Here is a 21672-nt window from a genome sequence, read left to right as displayed (position 1 = left end):
AAACAGTTTTCAACCAGCGATTGAGTTGTGAGACTCTGCTGTAGAGCTCATCACTCCCCCTAACTGGGAGGGGGCCAGAGACAATTACTCGATGCCGACACATCTTTCTAGCTGATATGTACGCAGAAGCTATGTTGCGCTTGGTGATCTCTGACTGTTTCATCCTAACATCGTTGGTGCCGACGTGGATAACAATATCTCTATACTCTCTACACTCGCCAGTTTTAGCTTTAGCCAGCACCATCTTCAGATTAGCCTTAACGTCGGTAGCCCTGCCCCCGGGTAAACAGTGTATGATCTCTGGATGATTCGCTTTAAGTCTAATACTGCGGGTAATGGAGTCGCCAATGACTAGAGTTTTCAATTTGTCAGAGCTAATGGTGGGAAGCTTCGGAGTCTCAGACCCCGTAACGGGAGGAGTACCGCTGCTTAATGGGGAAAACCGGTTGAAAGTTTCTGTCGGCTGAATGAGCAACACCGGTTGAGCGTTCCTACAGCATTTCCTTCCATTAACCGTGAGAAAATTGTCCGGCTGCGGGGACTGTGCCAGGGGATTTATACTACTATCTGTCCTTACTGGTGGCACAGACGCTGTTTCATCCTTTCCTACACTGAAATTACCCTTGCCTAACGATTGCGTCTGAAGCTGGGCTTGCAGTACAGCTATCCTCGCCGTAAGGCGAGCACAGCGGCTGCAATTAGAAGGCATCATGTTAATGTTACTACTTAGCTTCGGCTGTTGGAGGTCCTGACGAATCGTGTCCAGATAAAGCGTCCGGAGTGAAAAAGTTGAGGAAAAAATAAATAAATATATGAACGGTAATTAAAAAGTGAAAACCGTAAAGTTGTCAGGTAGCAAAATAGGTTGGCAACAAAACGCACAGCAACTCGAAAACAAGCCTGCAAGTTGTGACCGGAAATGACGTAGCGTGGGTAGCGTGGGATATTATGGAGCTAATTTAGAATATTTTTTGGCGTTTTCATGACCGGAAATGATTTCTCAGCCAAACGATTTCTCAGCCAAACGTGAAGAACAAACAGAGCTATTTCGCCTACAAAAATAATATTTTTGGAAAAAATTAACATTGGCTATCTAACTGGGAGTCTCGTGAATGAAAACATCCGAAGCTCATCAAAGGTAAACGATTTAATTTGATTGCTTTTCTGATTTTCGTGACCAAGTTACCTGCTGCTAGCTGGTAATAATGCTATGCTAGGCTATCGATAAACTTACACAAATGCTTGTCGTGCTTTGGCTGTAAAGCATATTTTGAAAATCTGAGATGACAGGATGATTAACAAAAGGCTATGCTGTGTCTCAGTATATTTCACTTGTGGTTTTCATGAATAGGAATATTTTCTAGTAATATTTATGTCCGTTGCGTTATGCTAATTAGTGTCAGTCGATGATTACACTCCCGGATCCGGGATGGGGAGTATAGTATAATTTGTTGAGTTTACAAATTTTACTGTCCCCACTACAACAAAAAAATACATGCATTTTGTCCTTAAAACATTTAATTGAAATACTGCAGAATTCCATTCAGCCGCTCCTACTGGGGAGTGCCAATGTGGCCGACCGGTATCTTCAAAGCCTTTCAATGGCCAATACATAGCATCAACAATCCAGAGCTTATTTACACTGAACAAAACTATAAATGCAGCATGCAACAAGTTCTAAGATTTTACTGAGTTACATATAAGGAATTCAGTCTATTGAAAAATTCAATAGGACCTAATATATGGATTTCATATGACTGGGAATTTAGATATGCATCTGATCTTATATGCATAGATTTGATCAGGCTGTTGATTGTGGCCTGTGGAATGTTCTTCTACTCCGAACTGGGACAAGCTGTCATACACGTCAATCCAGAGCATCCCAAATATGCTCAATGGGTGACAGGTCTGGTGAGTGTGCAGGCCATGGAAGAACTGGGAAATTTTCAGCTTCCAGGAATTGTGTACAGATCGTGCTGAAACATCCGGTGACGGCAGCGGATGAATGGCACCACAAAGGGCCTCAGGATCTCATTAAAATTGTTGTCCGTAGCTTATGCCTGCCCATACCATAACCCCACCGCCACCATGGGCCACTCTATACACAACGTTGACATCAGCAAACCGCTCACCCACATGACGCCAAGCACGCTGTCTGACATCTGCCCGGTACAGTTGAAACTGGGATTCATCTGCGAAAAGCACACTATTCCAGCGTTCCAGTGGCCATGGAAGGTGAGCATTTGCCCACTGAAGTCAGTTACAACGCCAAACTGAAGTCAGGTCAAGACCCTGGTGAGGACGAAGAGCATGCAGGTGAGCTTCCCTGAGACGGTTACTGACAGTTTGTACAGAGATTCTTCGGTTCTGCAAACCCACAGTTTCATCAGCTGTCCATGTGGCTGGTCTCAGATGATTCTGCAGGTGAAGAAGCTGGAGGTGGAGGTCCTGGGCTGGCGTGGTTACACATGGTCTGCGGTTGTAAGGCCAGTTGGACGTACTGGGGCATTGTGTTGCGTGACAAAACTGCACATTTTAGAGTGGCCTTTTATTGTCCCCCAGCACAAGGTGCACCTGTGTAATGATCATGCTGTTTAATCAGTTTCTTGATATGCCACATCTGTCAGGTGGATGGATTCTCTGAATGCACAAAATTTGAGAGAAATAAGCTTTTTGTGCATCTGGTCATTTTCTAGGATCTTTTATTTCAGCTCATAATCGGGCATGCTCACGTTTGCAACATGAAGCCATGCATTATCATGCTCAAACATGCGGTGATGGCGGCGGATGAATGGCCCGACAATGGGTCTCAGGATCTCATTAAAATTGCCATCGATAAAATGCATGGGACCAACACTTTACATGCTGAGTTTATATTTTTGTTCAGTATACATCATTGGCACAAACCTGTGGCTACCTCTGCTGCTGCTGCACTTTGACTTTCTGGATGTTCTGTCCTCTCCACCTCATTCAATGGCTCTTTTTTTGCCACTCTTTGGAAGAAGTTCCAAATATCCATACTGACTCAGAGGCGTTTTGCTGAGTGATGACATTGACATCTAACCAGTGTTGTATGGGTGGGGGAGGGGTAAATGGATGTGATCAGTCCACTGCATTGTGAAATCTCAACCAATCCCAGCATCACTCCAGGGGCTTCTTGCAGTGCCTGCTACTCATTAACATATGTCAGTAAAACATAATAAATACTGCATAGCGCAAGTGATGTGCAGTGGCGATTTTAGCATGTAAATCTTGGTAGGGCAAAACATTTTTACAGTGGGATGCATGCCAGCAAAGCCACTACACAACACAACACTAAACAATACATGAATTTCACTATAATGGTAACAAACAGTGCCCACAAACTGTTAGGGCCTACACAAAGCTGTCCCAACAGCAGTCTCAACATCTTACCACTGCTAAACCTGGCTATCAGTGGAGCCTTGTCTGGTAGCGAAACAGTTAATTCAGCCTCATTTACTGCCTTTAAAACAACATAGTTGATATGTCTGTCTTGCTTAAATAATTGTGGTTTCTAATGAATATTAAGATGTACAAACTATGGCATAAGGGGATGACAAGCGGATAAAAGGCAATCCGTAATTTCGATTAAGACATTTATGAGCGAGCTAGGACAGATGTAGTCAATATAACTATTTGTTTAGCACTTTTGAAATGTACAGCGACATAATTCAGAACATGGGCCGTTCTTACAGTGTTCTCCCTGTACCCCAAGTCAGCACGGTAGGATAAATAAGGGGGGCATATAAGCAGACAATGGAAGCTCTTACAATATTCAATTATTACATTTCTCTAAAACAGGTTATAGGCTACATGTGGACCACCAAGTTAGAACAACAGGCAAAATTAAGAGGGGCAAATAAACCATCTTATTAGGGTGATGCACATAAGCTACTAACATCTTACTACACAACATACACTTAGTATTACTTTCTTAGCTACAGTATACATATCTCCCTGGCATATTACATAATTTATGCAGCACCATAAAGAAAAAACAAGGTTGAATCATGATGATGTCATTGATCTTCAAGTCGTAGCCCTAGAAAGAGGATGGATTTACAATTCCGAGATGGATGACCGTTCAAAGCATATTTCCCAGTGGGAGCTCATTTATTCCTGACTTCCCAGTTTTCTTGAACTTACTGAAGTCAAGTTTTCGCAGTTCTGAGTTAACAGTTGTTTTGAGCGCAGCACATTGACAGCATGGCAAATGTTGAATGTTTATCATTTTAAACTTGGAAAAGATTTGGGACCACACAGCCACTGTCACTGATTCCTTCTAAACCACTCATTGGGGAATTTGCGATCTCCTACTTGTTGTGTAATGAGCACCGATACGTTTTATCTATAATTTCTCTTCATTGTTTCTCTTCATGTGACAAGGATTAAAAGGGATTTGACAGTAGATTGTCGACTTGATTAATGATGATGACTGCTAGCTAAGATTTTGAAAGTATGATGTTGACATGATCAGTCAACTAAAAGCTACAGTACATATAACATGATTTGACTTCATTTTGTCTGCTGCCAATGACCTTGAGCCCTCTTAGACGTGCACTTCTAATGTAACTCTATGGCAGCACCCAAGGGGCTATCATTTTTTAGGGTCTCCCCTTAGACTTGGCGGTGACGTAATGTCCCCATGAGTGACAGAACACTGAGCCAATCATGGCGCAAGGCTCCGTATTTTCTGCTGGCTTGCCCCACCACCACAGAAAGCACTGAGCTAGGCTGAAACACCTGGATGTTGGAGCTGCCTTACTCAAGAAAACAAAAAAGAGACCATGTATGTATGTGGCTTTATTAACTGATATATATATATGTTTACATTGTTTGCAAATTGATATGTGACAGTATGAATGCCAAAATAACATGCAGAACAGGCAAGGCCCCAATATATATATATTTGTGCTAAAAATGTGGGGCTCAGAACATGTGGCTCTGCCCCACCTGCCCTGAATGTTGATGTGTTTCTTCAGTCAGTTAAAAACAAATTCTTATCTTCAATGACGGCCTAGGAACAGTGGGTTAACTGCCTGTTCAGGGGCAGAACAACAGATTTGTACCTTGTCAGCTCGGGGATTTGAACTTGCAAAAAGTCCAATGCTCTAACCACTAGCCTACCCTGCCGCACCGATGACGGGTTGCCACTGGTGATGTGTGGTTATGGAACATCAAAAGGTTCCTGCTCGATCAAAAAACATTTGGGGCTGAAGCCCAGCCCTAGTGATGCCACTAGACAATGGCCCATCACGTCATCGGGAGCTGCTCCGTCATTTTGTCAACAAGGCAGCATGGTGATCATTCAGAAACATACATCTCTTTTCCATAAAATACATTTTTGCATTTTCAAACTTGTTTTCATTGGGAAGGCAGATAAAGCGTTTATCAAAAGCAATCACATTTGCAAGAAAAACACATCATCCTACTCATTAATACACGTGCGTAAATTAGGCTACATCACTTTTGTTTTGAGCCGACATAGCCTTTGAATATCAGGCTCAAGTCTGGGAGGCGGTGCGGTTCCAAATTTAATGCAGTCAACTTTCGTCTACACGGGCGCCGTTCCTCTTGGAATGCGCTGGTTCTGAGACAGAGGCGGAGTTGAGGACAAAGGTTTTATGGGAAAAACGGAGGACATCAACAACTTTTCAACGGGACTATAAACTATTAAAGCTCTAGGTCTACATTAAGGTAAAACAAATACTTTATTTGTTGAAGGTGGTTATCGCTTTACACTGCAATAGGATTTGGTGTTGCTCAGATGGTATTATATTAGTGAACTGGCTATTTCTTTGGTGGATATGAACATATTTTAAGGCGCTACTCTAAAGTAAATAGTTCAAGAATGACACGAATGATAAACGATGTATTATTGCCAGTTAATTCAGTTGATTTCGCACATAGTGTAAAGTGCAGAGCGGGCGTTGTTTTTTTTATACCAGCAGGAAATCACGAGTTGTCCTCAAGATGCCTGGGTTTGAGCTGTAGATTAGACGTTCCCCGCAAGTGTCGCTCAGTATTCCGAAACATTGTTGCCAACACATTATATGGTTCTACAATAGTGAGTGGCAATTCCAGTCCTCCGTGGACTGAGTGGTGTCATTTCTCGTGTGGCCTCAAATTGATAGCCTGGTCCCAGATCTGTTTGTGTTATCATGTCAAAGCCTTGTCACTCCGGAGTGGTATACTACGAAGTAAACTAGATCTACTCAGGATTTTATAATACTAGCCAGGTTCACTTAGTTTAACATTCCAGGTCAGGCTTCATCCATACTACGACGGTAGATATTGCTTTTCTACGGATTCACGGCCTGTTCACCCCACCCGGCTACCGCCTAGAAGGCGGAGACAGTACAGGTGCATCAAAGCTGGGACTTAGAGACAGACAAACAGCTTCTTATTTTTGATTGTGTGTATTACTGTAGTGTTGGACCTCCACTGAACACAAATATTACCGTAAAATATGGGTCCCATGTTTCATGATCTGAAAAAAGGAGCCCATCCAGACATTTTCCATATGCACAAAAAAACGTATTTCTCTTAAACTTTGTGCACACATTTGTTTATATCCCTGTTAAAGCATTTCTCTTTGCCAACTTAATCCATCCACCTGACAGGTGTGGTATATCAAGAAGCTGATTAAACAGTATGATCATTACAAAGGTCAAATAAATCAAATTGTAATGGTCGCATACACATATTTAGTAGATGTTATTACTGGTGTAGCGAAATCCTTGTGTTCCTGCACCTTGTGCTGGGGACAATAAAAGGCCACTATAAAATGTGCAGTTTTGTCACACAACACAATGCAGCAGATGTATCAAGTTTTGAGGGAGCATGCAATTGGCATGCGGCCTGCAGGAATTTGCACCAGAGTTGTTGCCAGAGAATTAAATGTTCATTTATCTACCATAAGACGTAGTTTTTAGAGAATTTGTCAGTACGTCTAACCGGCCTCACAACCACAAGCCGCGTGTGGGTTAGCGGTTTGCTGATGTCAATGTTGTGAACAGAGTGCCCCATGGTGGCGGTGGGGTTATGGTATGGGCAGGCGTAAGCTACGGACAACAATCACAATTGCATTTTATTGATGGCAATTTGAATTCACAAAGATGCCATGATGAGATCCTGAGGCTCATTGTCGTGCCATTAATCCGCCGCCATCACCTCATGGTTCAGCATGATAATGCACTGCCCCATGTTGTAAGGACCTGTACACAATCCCTAGAAGCTGAAAATGTCCCATTTCTTCCATAGCCTGCATACCAGACATCACCCATTGAGCATGTTTGGTGTGCTCTGGATCGACGTGTGTTCCAGTTCCCAACAATATCCTGCAACTTCGCACAGCCATTGAAGAGGAGTGGGACAACATTCCACACAATCAACAGCCTGATCAACTCTATGCGAAGGAGATATATCGCGCTGCGCACTAGATACGTACTGCTTTTCTGATCTACACCCCTACCTTTTAAAAATAAGTATCTGCGACCAACCGATTCATATCTGTATTCCCAGTCATGTGAAATTGATAGATTTGGACCTAAATCGACTGATTTCCTTATGAACATTTACTCTGTAAAATCTTTGAAATTGTTGCATGTTGTGTTTTTATATTTTTTTATTCAGTATAGAAACACAAACATTTTGCTGCACCTGGGTTATCTGCATACCTCTGTACTCGACCAATAAACTTTGATTTGAACCTGCTACGTTTATTCTCCTAACCTGCTATGTTTGTTTCTAACCTTCCACCTTAATGATCCTACTCTGCCTAACTGGCTTAGCTAAAATATTGTTAGGTTTCGACACACACCCCCTGGTATTGATGATCCCACTTGTTTTGCAATGTTCACTTTCAGACACACCCCAAGTAGGCCTATGCAGTTCCCCATACTTGCGTCCACCTGCCACAAGCACACTTTTTACTGTGCGTGCACGTTACAAATGGCTAGCAGCATTTCCCAAACTCTGAGCACATTTTGGTTTTTGCCCTAACACTACACAGCTGATTCAAATTATCAAAGCTTGATGATTAGTTGATTTGAATCAGTTTTGTGGTGCTAGGGCAAAAACCAAACATACACCCCCTTGTGGTCCCGAGGACAGAGTTTGAGAAACACAGGAGCTAGTGGAATGCCGGAACATCAACAACCCATGGGACAAGTCCGTGCCACATTTTCATTTGTGTCAAAATGAAATACAAGTTATCTTGCAAATTCATCAGAAAGTAGGCTTTATTTGAATACTTATTGTTAATGGGCATCTTGTTGTGTGATTATCAATGCACAAGCATCATTTTCCCACGGCTATCGCTCCTTCTTCTACATGTGGAACAGCTTGTTGCATTGTGGCCATAGACATACCATCCATAGAAGGGTTTTGGAATCTCAATTTGACTTTAAAACGAATGCGCTAGCAGTGGCTGCCAGTCTTAACTGCGACTGGGAGACCCATGGGACGGCGCACAATTTGCCCAGCGTCGTCCAGGTTAGGGGAGGGTTGGGCTTTACGTGTGTAGAGTGCATGTGTGATTATGTGTCTGTCGGTCTGTCTCTTCACAGTCCACGTTGTTCCGTAAAATGTAGTTTTCATCTGTCTGGACTTTCTTGGGTGCCCTGAAGCCTTCTTCACAACAATTGAACCGCTCTCCTTGAAGTTCTTGATGAGCCAATAAATGGTTGTTTAGGTGCAATCTTACTGGCAGCAATGTCCTTGCCTGTGAAGCCCTTTTTGTGCAGAGCAATGATGAAGGCACATGTTTCCTTGCAGGTAACCATGATTGACAGAGGAAGAACAATGATTCCTTTTGAAGCTTCCAGTCTGTTAATCAAACTCAATCAGCATGACCGAGTGATCTCCAGCCTTGTCCTCGTCAACACTCACACCTGTGTTAATTTGAGAATCACTGACATGATGTCAGCTGGTCTTTTGTGGCAGGGATGAAATGCAGTGGAAATGTTTTTGGGGATTCAGTTAATTTGCATGGCAAAGAGGGACTTTGCAATTCATCTGATCACTCTTCATAACATTCTGGAGTATATGCAAATTGCCATCATACAAACTAAGGCAGTAGACTTTGAAAATTAATATTTGTGTCATTCTCAACTTTTGGCCACGACTGTACATACAGTGGGGCAAAAAGTATTTAGTCAGCCACCAATTGTGCAAGTTCTCCCACTTAAAAAGATGAGAGGCCTGTAATTTTCATCATAGGTACACTTCAACTATGACAGATAAAATGAGAAAAAAAAATCCAGAAAATGACGTAGGATTTTTAGTGAATTTATTTGCAAATTATGGTGGAAAATAAGTGTTTGGTCACCTACAAACAAGCAAGATTTCTGGCTCTCACAGACCTGTAACTTCTTCTTTAAGAGGCTCCTCTGTCCTCCACTCGTTACCTGTATTAATGGCACCTGTTTGAACTTGTTATCGGTATAAAAGACACCTGTCCACAACCTCAAACAGTCACTATCCAAACTCCACTATGGCCAAGACCAAAGAGCTGTCAAAGGACACCAGAAACAAAATTGTAGACCTGCACCAAGCTGGGAAGACTGAATCTGCAATAGGTAAGCAGCTTGTTTTGAAGAAATCAACTGTGGGAGCAATTATTAGGAAATGGAAGACATACAAGACCACTGATAATCTCCCTCGATCTGGGGCTCCACGCAAGATCTCACCCCGTGGGGTCAAAATAATCACAAGAACAGTGAGCAAAAATCCCAGAACCACACGGGGGGACCAAGTGAATGATGTGCAGAGAGCTGGGACCAAAGTAAGAAAGCCTACCATCAGTAACACACTACGCCGCCAGGGACTCAAATCCTGCAGTGCCAGACGTGTCCCCCTGCTTAAGCCAGTACATGTCCAGGCCCGTCTGAAGTTTGCTAGAGAGCATTTGGATGATCCAGAAGAAGATTGGGAGAATGTCATATGGTCAGATGAAACCAAAATATAACTTTTTGGTAAAAACTCAACTCGTCGTGTTTGGAGGACAAAGAATGCTGAGTTGCATCCAAAGAACACCATACCTACTGTGAAGCATGGGGGTGGGAACATCATGCTTTGGGGCTGTTTCTCTGCAAAGGGACCAGGACAACTGATCCGTGTAAAGGAAAGAATGAATAGGGCCATGTATCGTGAGATTTTGAGTGAAAACCTCCTTCCATCAGCAAAGGCATTGAAGATGAAACGTGGCTGGGTCTTTCAGCATGACAATGATCCCAAACACACCGCCCGGGCAACGAAGGAGTAGCTTCGTAAGAAGCATTTCAAGGTCCTGGAGTGGCCTAGCCAGTCTCCAGATCTCAACCCCATAAAAAATATTTGGAGGGAGTTGAAAGTCCGTGTTGCCCAGCAACAGCCCCAAAACATCACTGCTCTAGAGGAGATCTGCATGGAGGAATGGGCCAAAATACCAGCAACAGTGTGTGAAAACCTTGTGAAGACTTACAGAAAACGTTTGACCTCTGTCATTGCCAACAAAGGGTATATAACATTGAGTATTGAGATAAACTTTTGTTATTGACTAAATACTTTTTTTGCCCCACTGTATCTACCTGCCTTCATGTACATATCTACCTAAAATAACTCGTACCTCTGCACCTTGATCTGGTACTGGTATATAGTACTGGTATATAGCTCCATTCTTGTGTATTTTATTCTTCTTGTGTTACAATTTGTTATTATTTTTAAACTGCATCGTTGGGAATGGCTCGTAAGCAAGCATTTCACGGTAAAGACTACACCAGTTGTATTTGGCCAATATGACAAATACAATTTGATTTGATTTGTAGTATAGGGCTCTGGCATGACAAGGAGTTGACATGACACAAACAGATCTTGGAAAATAAAGGAGAGCCACACACACTAGGAGCTCAAATGCAGAAATGTTTATGTCCAACATTTCGACAGACAAGCTGTCTTCATCAGGGTACAATGACAAACATTGCGGGGTGACTCATTTATATAGTGTCAAAAGACACACATACAGGTGTCTGTAATCATGGCCGGGTGTGGCCTGATATCATTGGTTAATTCTCATATTTTAAAATAGCATACAAAAAACATGAATGGATAGCGTACGATCATAGATACAATTTGGCTACATAAGCCTACAAACATTTACAATGAATAGCAAAATGACAACAATCACAAGAATGGCTTCAGATCAAAGTCTATGTTGAGACCGAAGGGAGCAAAGTCCTTAAATTAAAGATCCAGGCAGCCTCTCATTTTAACAATAAATTGTCGAGGTCACCCCCTCTCCTACATCTTGGACCAGGCTATAGAATTGTTGACATATGCTTATTATTAGCCTACTATTTTACACTTGTTACATTGTTAAAACCATTTGTTGACCATTATCACTAAATGTATTAAAGCTTTTTGACAAAATAAATAAAACAATTATTTATTGTAATGATAAAATCTATTGGTCTAGATTTTCTTAAGAAATTCAACGTAGGTTGGCCACACAGTTCACTTGCATCTTACATTTACATTTACATTTAAGTCATTTAGCAGACGCTCTTATCCAGAGCGACTTACAAATTGGTGCTTTCACCTTATGACATCCAGTGGAACAGCCACTTTACAATAGTGCATCTAGGTCTTTTAAGGGGGGAGGGGGAGAAGGATTACTTTATCCTATCCTAGGTATTCCTTAAAGAGGTGGGGTTTCAGGTGTCTCCGGAAGGTGGTGATTGACTGAGTCAAAGGGTTTGGTTTGTTGACATCTTGCATGCTTTTGTAATGTTTAAAAGTAGAAGTATACTCGTATTGTACAGTACAATGAATTACTGTTAGAGCAGTCGGTCATAAGTTGCAATAGGCTGTCTATTCTTTGTGTATATGAAAATTCGAGGGTTATAATATGTATCCCAACGCCTAATCAACATGCTGGGGATGATATGAACCTTGTTAATGCTAGTAAATTGGTTAAACTAACAATGTCAATGTTAGGAAATGAAAACCTTAGATAAACACTAGGGCTATTGAGTTATTGTACTTCAGACAAACTTGTGACATTTGATAGCTTTGGCATTTAACGTTCAGTTAACTTCTAACCAGGAAAACCACAGTCTCTTTGTGGTGGGCCACCCCACCCCCCTGCAGCACCATGTCCAAGTACCTGAGGCATTTCACCACGGTGGGTGATGACCACATAGCCCATTGGCACAATGAGGGGCTGCATGAGGCTAGAGAGGAGACGGGACCAGCCACAGGACAGCTGCCCCACTTACAAGTCACCTTCAGAGACTCCCTGAAGAGACTCTACAGCTCAGACAGATTCCAGGTATGGAATATGAGTGGAGTAGGCAATGCTCATACTATCTATCCAACACAGTTAGTCAATGTTACCTTTGCTCAAATCAAATGTCAACTGTGGATGGGGAATGTGTGTTTCTCAGTCTAGGCTGCAAATGTGACAGTAAATTCACTCCCCTTCTCTTGTTGTACACTGTCAGAAGGTTGGTCTTTACTGATGTTGGGTGTTTCACTGTGGTTTGGATCGCTATGGAGTTGGTCTTTGATGTTGAGTGTTTGCCTTTTGGTCTAGATAGCTGTGGTATGCCTGGTCATCCTGGATGCATTCTTTGTGCTGGGCGAGCTACTGATTGACCTGTCAATCATCAAGTTGGAGCATGGGCACGTTGCTCCTCAGGTGAGATATGTCCACTGAGTGGCGTAGTGGTCTAAGGCAGTGCATCTCGGTGCTAGAGGCGTCACTACATACCCTGGTTCGATTCCGGGCTGTATGACAACTGGCCGGGATTGGGAGTCCCATAGGGCGGCGCACAATCGGCCCAGCGTCGTCCGGGTTTGGGGAAAGTTTGCCCGGGGTAGGCTGTCGTAAAATAAGAATGTGTTCTTAACTGACGTGCCTAGTTAAATTTAGGGAATAGGTTGCCATTTGGCACACGGATCAAGAAATGCGTGACCCAAACCTTCTTACAACTCCTCCTCTGTCCTTTCCCAATTCACCAGATCTTCCACTACCTGAGTCTGGCTCTTCTCACCTTCTTCATGGTGGAGCTGGCTGGAAAGCTCTTTGCCTACCGGCTGGAGTTCTTCCATCACAAGTTTGAGGTGTTTGATGGGCTGGTGGTGATTGTGTCCTTCATCCTGGACATTGTGTATATCGCCAGTGAAGATGCCTTTGACGGCATGGGCCTCCTGATCCTCCTCAGGCTCTGGAGGGTGGCCAGGATCGTCAACGGTGAGAGATCCCCCACTGGTCATGTTCATTAGGCACTCCCTGGACATGTCCAATAACAAACACAAATTTTATGGTTTCCATTGTGAAACATGTTAAAGCTTGCCCTAATGAACACAACATTTTATGTCACATACAGTAGCTAGCTATGTCACCAATGTCACAGAATGGGTTTGTGTCCAACATGACATGTTTTCTTCCACCACCCAGGAATCCTGGTGTCTGTGAAGTCAAGGGCCGATCGCGAAGTTCAAACGCTGAAGGAGAGCAACGATCACCTGGTCCAGCAAGTTAACGACCTACAAGAGCACAATGGCAAGATGGTGAGTTGGGCAGCCCCTGGGAACCCAAAACACCACCTGCCCGAGACCTGTTAAGGCGTTTAGATTCTACATCTTATGAAGAGCATCAGTCAACAAACCCGGTTTTAACCCACCCTTCAATCTCTTTCCCCCTTTTTTTTAGGAAAAAGAGAACAGTAAACTACGAGCTCTCCTCCGACAGCATAAAATTGAGTTCTGATGCAGGAAGAGGAATATGATGCCATTTTTCATTATCCACTTATAGTGTCATTGGAATTGTTCAATAAACAAGGCTATATTCTAAATAGTGTTCACCATCCATACACCATTTCAGTAAGTAATTCCACAATGACAGGAGCTTACACTGAGTTACTAGCCTGGTCCTAGAGCCGTTTGTACTCTTGCCAACTCAATTGTTGTTATTGTCAAGCCAAACTTTTGGCATGACAATGAGTGAAAATAAGTTGGTATGATAACACACTGGCACTCAGGCTAGATACAATTGAGGTTGAAAGTTTACATACACCTTAGCTAAATGCATTTAAACTCAGTTTTTCACAATTCCTGACATTTAATCCAAGTAAAAATTCCCTGTCTTAGGTTAGTTAGGATCACCACTTTATTTTAAGAATGTGAAATGTCAGAATAATAGTAGAGAGAATGATTTATTTAAGCTTTTATTTCTTTCATCACATTCCCAGTGGGTCAGAAGTTTACATGCATTAAATTAGTATTTGGTAGCATTGCCTTTAAATAGTTTAACTTGGGTCAAGCCTTCCACAAGCTTCCCACAATAAGTTGGGTGAATTTTGGCCCATTCCTCCTGACAGAGCTGGTGTAACTGAGTCAGGTTTGTAGGCCTCCTTGCTCGACACATGCTTTTTCAGTTCTGCCCACAAATATTCTATAAGATTGAGGTCTGGGCTTTTTCACACTAAAGTATGTTCATCTCTAAGCCATTTTGCAACTATGTTTGGGGTCATTGTCCATTTAGAACACCCATTTGCGACCAAGCTTTAACTTCCTGACTTATGTCTTGAGATGTTGCTTCAATATATCCACATAACTTTCTTTCCTCATGATGCCATCTATTTTGTGAAGTGCACCAGACCCTCCTGCAGCAAAGCACACCCACAACATGATGCTGTCACCCCCATGCTTCACAGTTGGAATGGTGTTCTTTGGCTTGCAAGCCTCCCCCTTTTTCCTCCAAACATAACAATGGTCAATATGGGCAAACAGTTCTATTTTTGTTTCATCAGACCAGAGGACATTTCTCCAAAAAGTACAATCTTTGTCCCCATGTGCATTTGTATACTGTAGTCTGGCATTTTTATGGTGGTTTTGGAGCAGTGGTTGCTTCCTTGCTGAGCAGCCTCTCAGGTTATGTCGATATAGGACTCATTTTACTGTGGATTTAGATACTTTTGTACCGGTTTCCTCCAGCATCTTCACAAGGTCCTCAGCAACGTCCTTTGCTGTTCTGGGATTGATTTGCACTTTTCGCACTAAATGTTCATCTCTAGGAGACAGAACGCGTCTACTTCCTGAGCGGTATGACGGCTGCGTGTTTATACTTGCGTACTATTGTTTGTACAGATGAACGTGGTACCTTCAGGCGTTTGGAAACTTGTGGAGAGACTTGTGGAGGTCTTGGCTGATTTCTTTTGATTTTCCCATGATGTCAAGCAAAGAGGCACAGAGTTTGAAGGTAGGCCTTGAAATATATCCACAGGTACCCTTCCAATTGACTCAAATGATGTCAATTAGCCTATCAAAAGCTTCTAGCCATGACATTTTATGGAATTTTCCAAGCTGTTTAAAGGCACAGTCAACTTAGCGTATGTAAACTTCTGACCCACTGGAATTGATACAGTGAATTATAAGTGAAATAATCTGTAAACAGTTGTTGGAAAAATTACTTGTGTCATGCACAAAGTAGATGTCCTAACTGACTTGCCCAAACTATAGTTCGTTAACAAGAAATATGTGGACTGGTTGAAAAACTATTACTCCAACCCAAGTGTATGTAAACTTCCGACTTCAACTGTGGATTCCACATCATGAGCCAATGTAAGGTCAACCTTCCAACCATTATCTGCATATTCAAGCTGATTTGAATTGATTAGTAGGATTCATATCATATGCCAGTTTCCTGCTTTGCAATACAAAGTTACATTTGATATTTGTATCAAAATGTATGGATTTGTATGTGCTATGCCTGTATTCAAATAAGCAATGAATTGTCATCTAATTTGTTGTAAATAAGACCCTGTAATGAATGTAGCATCTGGCTGTTTTTCTGAATACCACTGTTGCCTGCTATGTAAAGACAATACAAATATGAATCACTGAAAATATGACATTTTATTAGAAAAAAAGTTTAACTATGTACAAATGAATAAAAACGAAGGTATTTGCTAACAGTATTTACATAAGTATTCAGACCCTTAACTCAGTACTTTGTTGAAGCACCTCTGGCAGGGATTACAGCCTTGAGTCTTCTTGGGTATGACGCTACAAGCTTGGCACATCTGTATTTGGGAAGTTTCCCACATTCTTCTCTGCAGATCCTCTCAAGCTCTGTCAGGTTGGATGGGAAGCGTCGCTGTACAGCTATTTTTAGGTCTCGAGATGTTCGTTCGGGTTTAAGTTTGGGCTCTGGCTCGGCCACTCAAGGACATTCAGAGACTTGTCCCGAAGCCACTCCTGCGTTGTCTTGGGCTGTGTGCTTAGAGTCGTTGTCCTGTTGGAAGGTGAACCGTCTCCCTAGTCTGAGGTCCTGAGCAGGTTTTCATCAAGGATCTCTCTGCACTTTGCTTCGTTCATCTTTCCCTCGGTCCTGACTAGTCTCGCAGTCCCTGCCACTGAAAAACATCCCCACAGCATGATGCTGCCACCACCATAGGGATGGTGCCAGGCTTCCTCCAGACGTGATGCTTGGTATTCATGCCAAGGAGTTCAATCTTGGTTTATCAGACCAGAGAATCTTGTTTCTCATGGTCTGAGAGTCCTTTAGGTGCCTTTTAGCAAACTCCAAGCGGGCTGTCATGTGCCTTTCACTGAGGATTGGCTTCCGTCTGGCCACTCTACCAGAAAGGCATGATTGGTGAAGTGCTGCAGAGATGGCTAACCTGGAAGATTCTCCCATCTCCACAGAGGAACTCGGGGAACCATCGGGTTCTTGGTCACCTCCCTGACCAAGGCCTTTCTCCATCGATTGCTCAGTTTGGCTGGGCGGTAGGCTCTAGGAAGGGTCTTGGTGCTTCCAAACTTCTTCCATTTAAGAATGATTGAGGTCACTGTTCTTGGGGACCTTCAATGCTGCAGACATTTTTTGGTACCCTTCCCCAGATCTGTGCCTCAACACAATCCTGTCTTGGAGCGTTACGGACAATTCCTTCGACCTCATGGCTTGCTTTTCGCTCTGACATGCACTGTCAACTGTGGTACCTTATATATAGACAGGTGAGTACCTTTCCAAATAATTTCCATCAATTGAATTTACCACAGGTGGACTCCAATCAAGTGGAGGGACATCTCAAGGATGATCAATGGAAACAGGATGCACCTGAGCTAAATTTCAAGTCTCATAGCAAAGAGTCTAAATAATGATGTAAATCAGGTATTTCTGTTTTTTATTTTTAAACATCTTTTAAAAACCTGTTTTCACTTAATCATTATTGGGTATTGTGTGTAGATTTGAGGATTTTAAATTAGGCTGTAACCTGGGGAAGGGGTCTGAATACTTTCCGAAAACACCGTACCTGCCCTCTCTTCCGTCTATTGGTCGTTTACACAAAAAGGAAGAAGTCGTAAGGCAGCTTGGCGTTGATAGTGGGCCAGGCCTTGTTGCCTGGCCGGGTGGCTGCAGACAGGTAAGAAGGTCATGGAGCTGGTGACTGACATGACATGGCTGCCTCCAGAGAGTAATGCCCGAGGAAAGGGAAAACTGGCAATAAAACATATGTAGGGTGTTGCATAAAGGTGTCATGACACTGACCAGAGGTCTGGAAGATGGACTCTATTGTGCCATCACTTGGCAACATGTTTAAGACAATGCAGCTACTGTTGATTGGAGGGAATCTATCAAGGCTTTAACAGTAGCTTACAATCTCTATGGAATCTATTGTTCCATGACAGGGTAAATAATGACTTTGGACTACATTTACATTACGGTCATTTAGCAGACACTTTTCCATAGCGACCTACAATCAGTAAGTCAGACACTTAGCAATGATGTGTACTGTGGTTGCTTTTAAGCACTAGTAAAAAGTGTTAAACAAATACAAACTGATAAAGTTAGATTGATGTGTTTGCTAAGGGTTGTTTTTAAGCACTTAGTGACAAATGTTTCTATAAAGAGCACTATACAAACAATGTGGTACAATCAATATTACATTGGGCATGTCAAATCCAAACATTAAAACTCATGGATGCAACTGTTTATGTAAAATTGTTGTGTGTTGGTTGTCCTGAAAAGAAAATGGTAAAACACTTCATTGTGAGGCTAAATACAAGGGCTGGACATGCAGATAAATACATTTTTGCTGGGTTCTAGGGACTGATAGGGTTCATCTATTACTTTGTGTTATCATTGGTGTATGTTTAATGTAATGGTCGTTGTCTCAGTATCTCATTGAAAACAAGCTTTTTTTTCAAGTTACCATTATGCTTTATAAACAAAGAAAGTACAACTAAACCACTGTATATGGGATAACAGCAACATCTACAGTGCCTTCAGAAAGTATTCACATCCATTTCATTTTGCAACATTTTGCAGTGTTACAGAATTTAAAAAATGGATTTGATTTAGATTTTTTTGGGTCACTGGCCTACACACAATACCCCATAATGTCCAAGTGAAATGATACAGTTGAAGTCAGAAGTTTACGTACACCTTAGCCAAATACGTTTAAACTCAGTTTTTCACAATTCCTGACATTTAATCAGAGTAAATATTCCCTGTCTTAGGTCAGTTAGGACCACCACATTATTTTAAGAATGTGAAATGTCAGATATGTCAATAGTAGAGAGAATGAGAGAATGATTTATTTCATCACATTCCTAGTGGGTCAGAAGTTTACATACACTCAATTAGTATTTGGTAGTATTATCCAAAGCGTTTGACACAGTTGATCATGAAATATTACTTTCTACATTGCATTATTACGTTTTCATGATTATACATATAATTGGTTATATAGTTTATTTATGCAAACGGCTGTGCATCTACCAGGGCCAAGATATCCTGTGTCGTGCCACAGGGTTCGATAATTGGACCTTTGTTATTCCTAATATATATCAATGACCTTGGTGCTGTGTCTTCTACTGTACTTCTCATTCTATTTGGTGATGATACCAATTTGATTTTATCACACAATAATATTTATTCACTAATTAATGAAGCCAACTCAGGCATGGACACATTTTGTGAATGATTCCAGATAAACAAAATGATCTTTAAAATGTTAAAAATCCAACTTCATTCTATTCACTTGTAAGAATAAGAAATATTGTAAAAAATAATAATAATTAAAGTTTAAAAGAGCCAGAATCTCAATTGGTGGAAATGTAATGGAACAAGTCACATCCACTAGATTCCTCAGAGTTGTAATTAATGAAAAGTTATCCGGGAAAGATATTACATTTGTCTGCAGCAAAGTGATGAAATGTGTTGGTATCATCAGAAAGATTAGTGGTTTGGTTCATTAGGCTTGCTTCCTAACTCTATATTATTGCTTAATTTATTCATATCTCATTTACAATAAATATTGTCTGAGCCAGAACACATGCCTCCAACCTACACAAATGATTAATCATACAAAATACATTTGCAAGACTAGCCACCTCTAATTACCTGGCTCCATCTGCACCTTTGTTTAAGAATCCTAATATCTTGTCTATTTATGACATTAATGTACACCAACTGTGCAATTGCATCTACAAATACTCATACCTCCCAGACAGTTTACCTCAACCCTTCAATGGATTCTTCCAGGTTCATTCTGAAATCTTATCAGAAACCAGCAACATGTTGGGTCATTAGCTTTCTATTCCCTTACAACCAGTTAAACAAATATCATTTGGAAATGTACTAACAAAAAAAAAGCTCAGCGAAAGAAGCAGAGATAACAGAGAAATGTTTAACTAAAGTGAAGCATTCATTCTATAATTTATGACATTCTGGTAAGCGAGAGTTTATTTAGTCTTTTAGTGCAATGTACTGTAATGACAGAAGTTGTATGTATCTAATTATACACAAGTGTCACGAATTCCGCCGAAGATGGTGCCTCTTCCTGTTCGGGCGGCACTCGGCAGTCGTCGTCGCCGGCCTACTAGCTGCCACCGATCCCCTTTTCTGTTTCATTTAGTGTTGTCTGATTAGTTGCACCTGTTTCTTGTTTAGGTTTTAGTTTTGGGCTATTTAAATCTGGTAGGCCCGCCGGCTTTTGTGCGGGCTTGTTTTTCTGTTATTGGTGTGTGTGATTTTTGTGGATTTTATTTCCCGAACCGTTTCGTCCTGTTTGTTTAGGACTGGGTCTTTTAACGCCCGTGTTTGTGGCATTGACCGATACTCTGTTGCTTTGGGAATAAATATATCCACGTATCTAACTACCCTGCTCTCTGCGCCTGACTCCTCCACCCACTACGTCTAGAAGTCCTGACAACAAGTTGACTAAAAATGTCTGAAATTATAAGCAGAAACATGTCTGAATTAGGCACAAAAAAAATAATCAGGCCCCCCTGTAAAAAAATATTTCTGCCATATCTGACTGTATAACCTACAGCGCGGGTTAGAGTTGGGTGCAGCCCTCAGATTTTCACTTTATCATATAGTTGGGCAGTTACGGATGGGTTATTAGCAATTTCGGGAGGGTGAACAAACAGTTGACCAGCTCACTACTAGTGACCACATAACCAACCTGTAAACACCGTAGCCAGCCAATGTGAGTAAGACCTTTAAACAGGTTAACAATCACAAGGCCGCAGGGCCACACGGATTACCAGGAAGTGTACTCAACTGGGAAGTGTCTTCACTGACATTTTCAACCTCTCCCTGTCTGAGTCTGTAATACCAACATGTCCCTGTCCCCAAGAATACTATTGTAACCTGCCTAAATGACTACCGACCTGTAGCACACGTCTGTAGCCATGAAAGGCTGGTCATGGCTCACATCAACACCATTATCTCTATTGCACTCCACACTGCCCTTTCACACCTGGACAAAAAGAACACCTATGTGAGAATGCTATTCATTGACTACAGCTCAGCGTTCAACACCATAGTGCCCTCAAAGCTCATTGCTAAGTTAAGGACTCTGGGACTAAACACCTCCCTCTGCAACTGGATTCCGGACTTCCTGATGGGCCGACCCCAGGTGGTAAGGGTAGGTAACAACACATCCGCCACGCTGATCCTCAACACGGGGGCCCCTCAGGGGTGCATGCTTAGTCCCCTCCTGTACTCCCTGTTTACTCATGACTGCACGGCCAGGCACGACTCCAACACCATCATTAAGTCTGCTGATGTACAACAGTGGTAGGCCTGATCACCCGCAACAATGAGACAGCCTATAGGGAGGAGGTCAGAGACCTGACCATGTGGTGCAAGGACAACAACCTCTCCCTCAATGTGATCAAGACAAATGAGATGACTGTAGACTACAGGAAAAGGAGGACCAAGCATGCCCCCATTCTCATCGAATGGGCTGTAGTGGAGCAGGTTGAGAGCTTCAAGTTCCTTGGCATCTGTTACGAATCCCTTTTGGCCCGACAGTCTAGGGGGGATGGTAACGAGACCCGTAACATGACTCATGCAAATTATAATAGTGAAAAAGTAAGAGTGAGAACGAAATAACCACAGACAACTAAATTACAGTCAAACCCTCAGGGTTTATTGGAAAACACACGGTAATGGGGAGCAGGAAAAGGGGCTGAGCTGGACCCAAGGAAAGAAATAATAAGTATCCAAAAAGACCTAAGCTAGACTAGCTTACTTCACCAACAGCTAACTAACTAACATAAATAAAAAATACAGTATATATAGTGTTTTTATACAATGTATTCCTACGGGTAATGTATGCTCATGGGCGACTTATCTTGGTACCCCCTTTT

The 21672-nt window shown here is 42.0% G+C and overlaps 1 protein-coding gene across 1 annotated transcript; it reads left to right on the top strand.

Moving 5' to 3' along the window:
- The first annotated feature begins 5314 nt into the window (after positions 1-5314).
- Positions 5315-15983, top strand: LOC115143012 (voltage-gated hydrogen channel 1-like). The gene is made up of 6 exons (XM_029682967.2): positions 5315-5718; positions 12106-12331; positions 12596-12700; positions 13024-13255; positions 13463-13575; positions 13718-15983. The coding sequence occupies exons 2-6, from the start codon at positions 12155-12157 to the stop codon at positions 13772-13774; spliced, it is 684 nt and encodes a 227-aa protein (XP_029538827.2). The 5' UTR covers positions 5315-5718; positions 12106-12154; the 3' UTR covers positions 13775-15983.
- Positions 15984-21672: the final 5689 nt, after the last annotated feature.

The sequence above is a fragment of the Oncorhynchus nerka genome, linkage group LG15, assembly GCF_034236695.1.
Source record: "Oncorhynchus nerka isolate Pitt River linkage group LG15, Oner_Uvic_2.0, whole genome shotgun sequence".
Classification (NCBI taxonomy): domain Eukaryota; kingdom Metazoa; phylum Chordata; class Actinopteri; order Salmoniformes; family Salmonidae; genus Oncorhynchus; species Oncorhynchus nerka.
This window is presented reverse-complemented; position numbering and strand designations above follow the sequence as displayed.

Coding starts and splice junctions, on each gene's coding strand:
- LOC115143012 (XM_029682967.2), top strand. CDS start 12,155: ATGTCCAAGTACCTGAGGCATTTCACCACGGTGGGTGATGACCACATA. Junction 12,332..12,595: donor ACAGCTCAGACAGATTCCAG/GTATGGAATATG, acceptor CTTTTGGTCTAG/ATAGCTGTGGTATGCCTGGT. Junction 13,576..13,717: donor AAGAGCACAATGGCAAGATG/GTGAGTTGGGCA, acceptor CCTTTTTTTTAG/GAAAAAGAGAACAGTAAACT.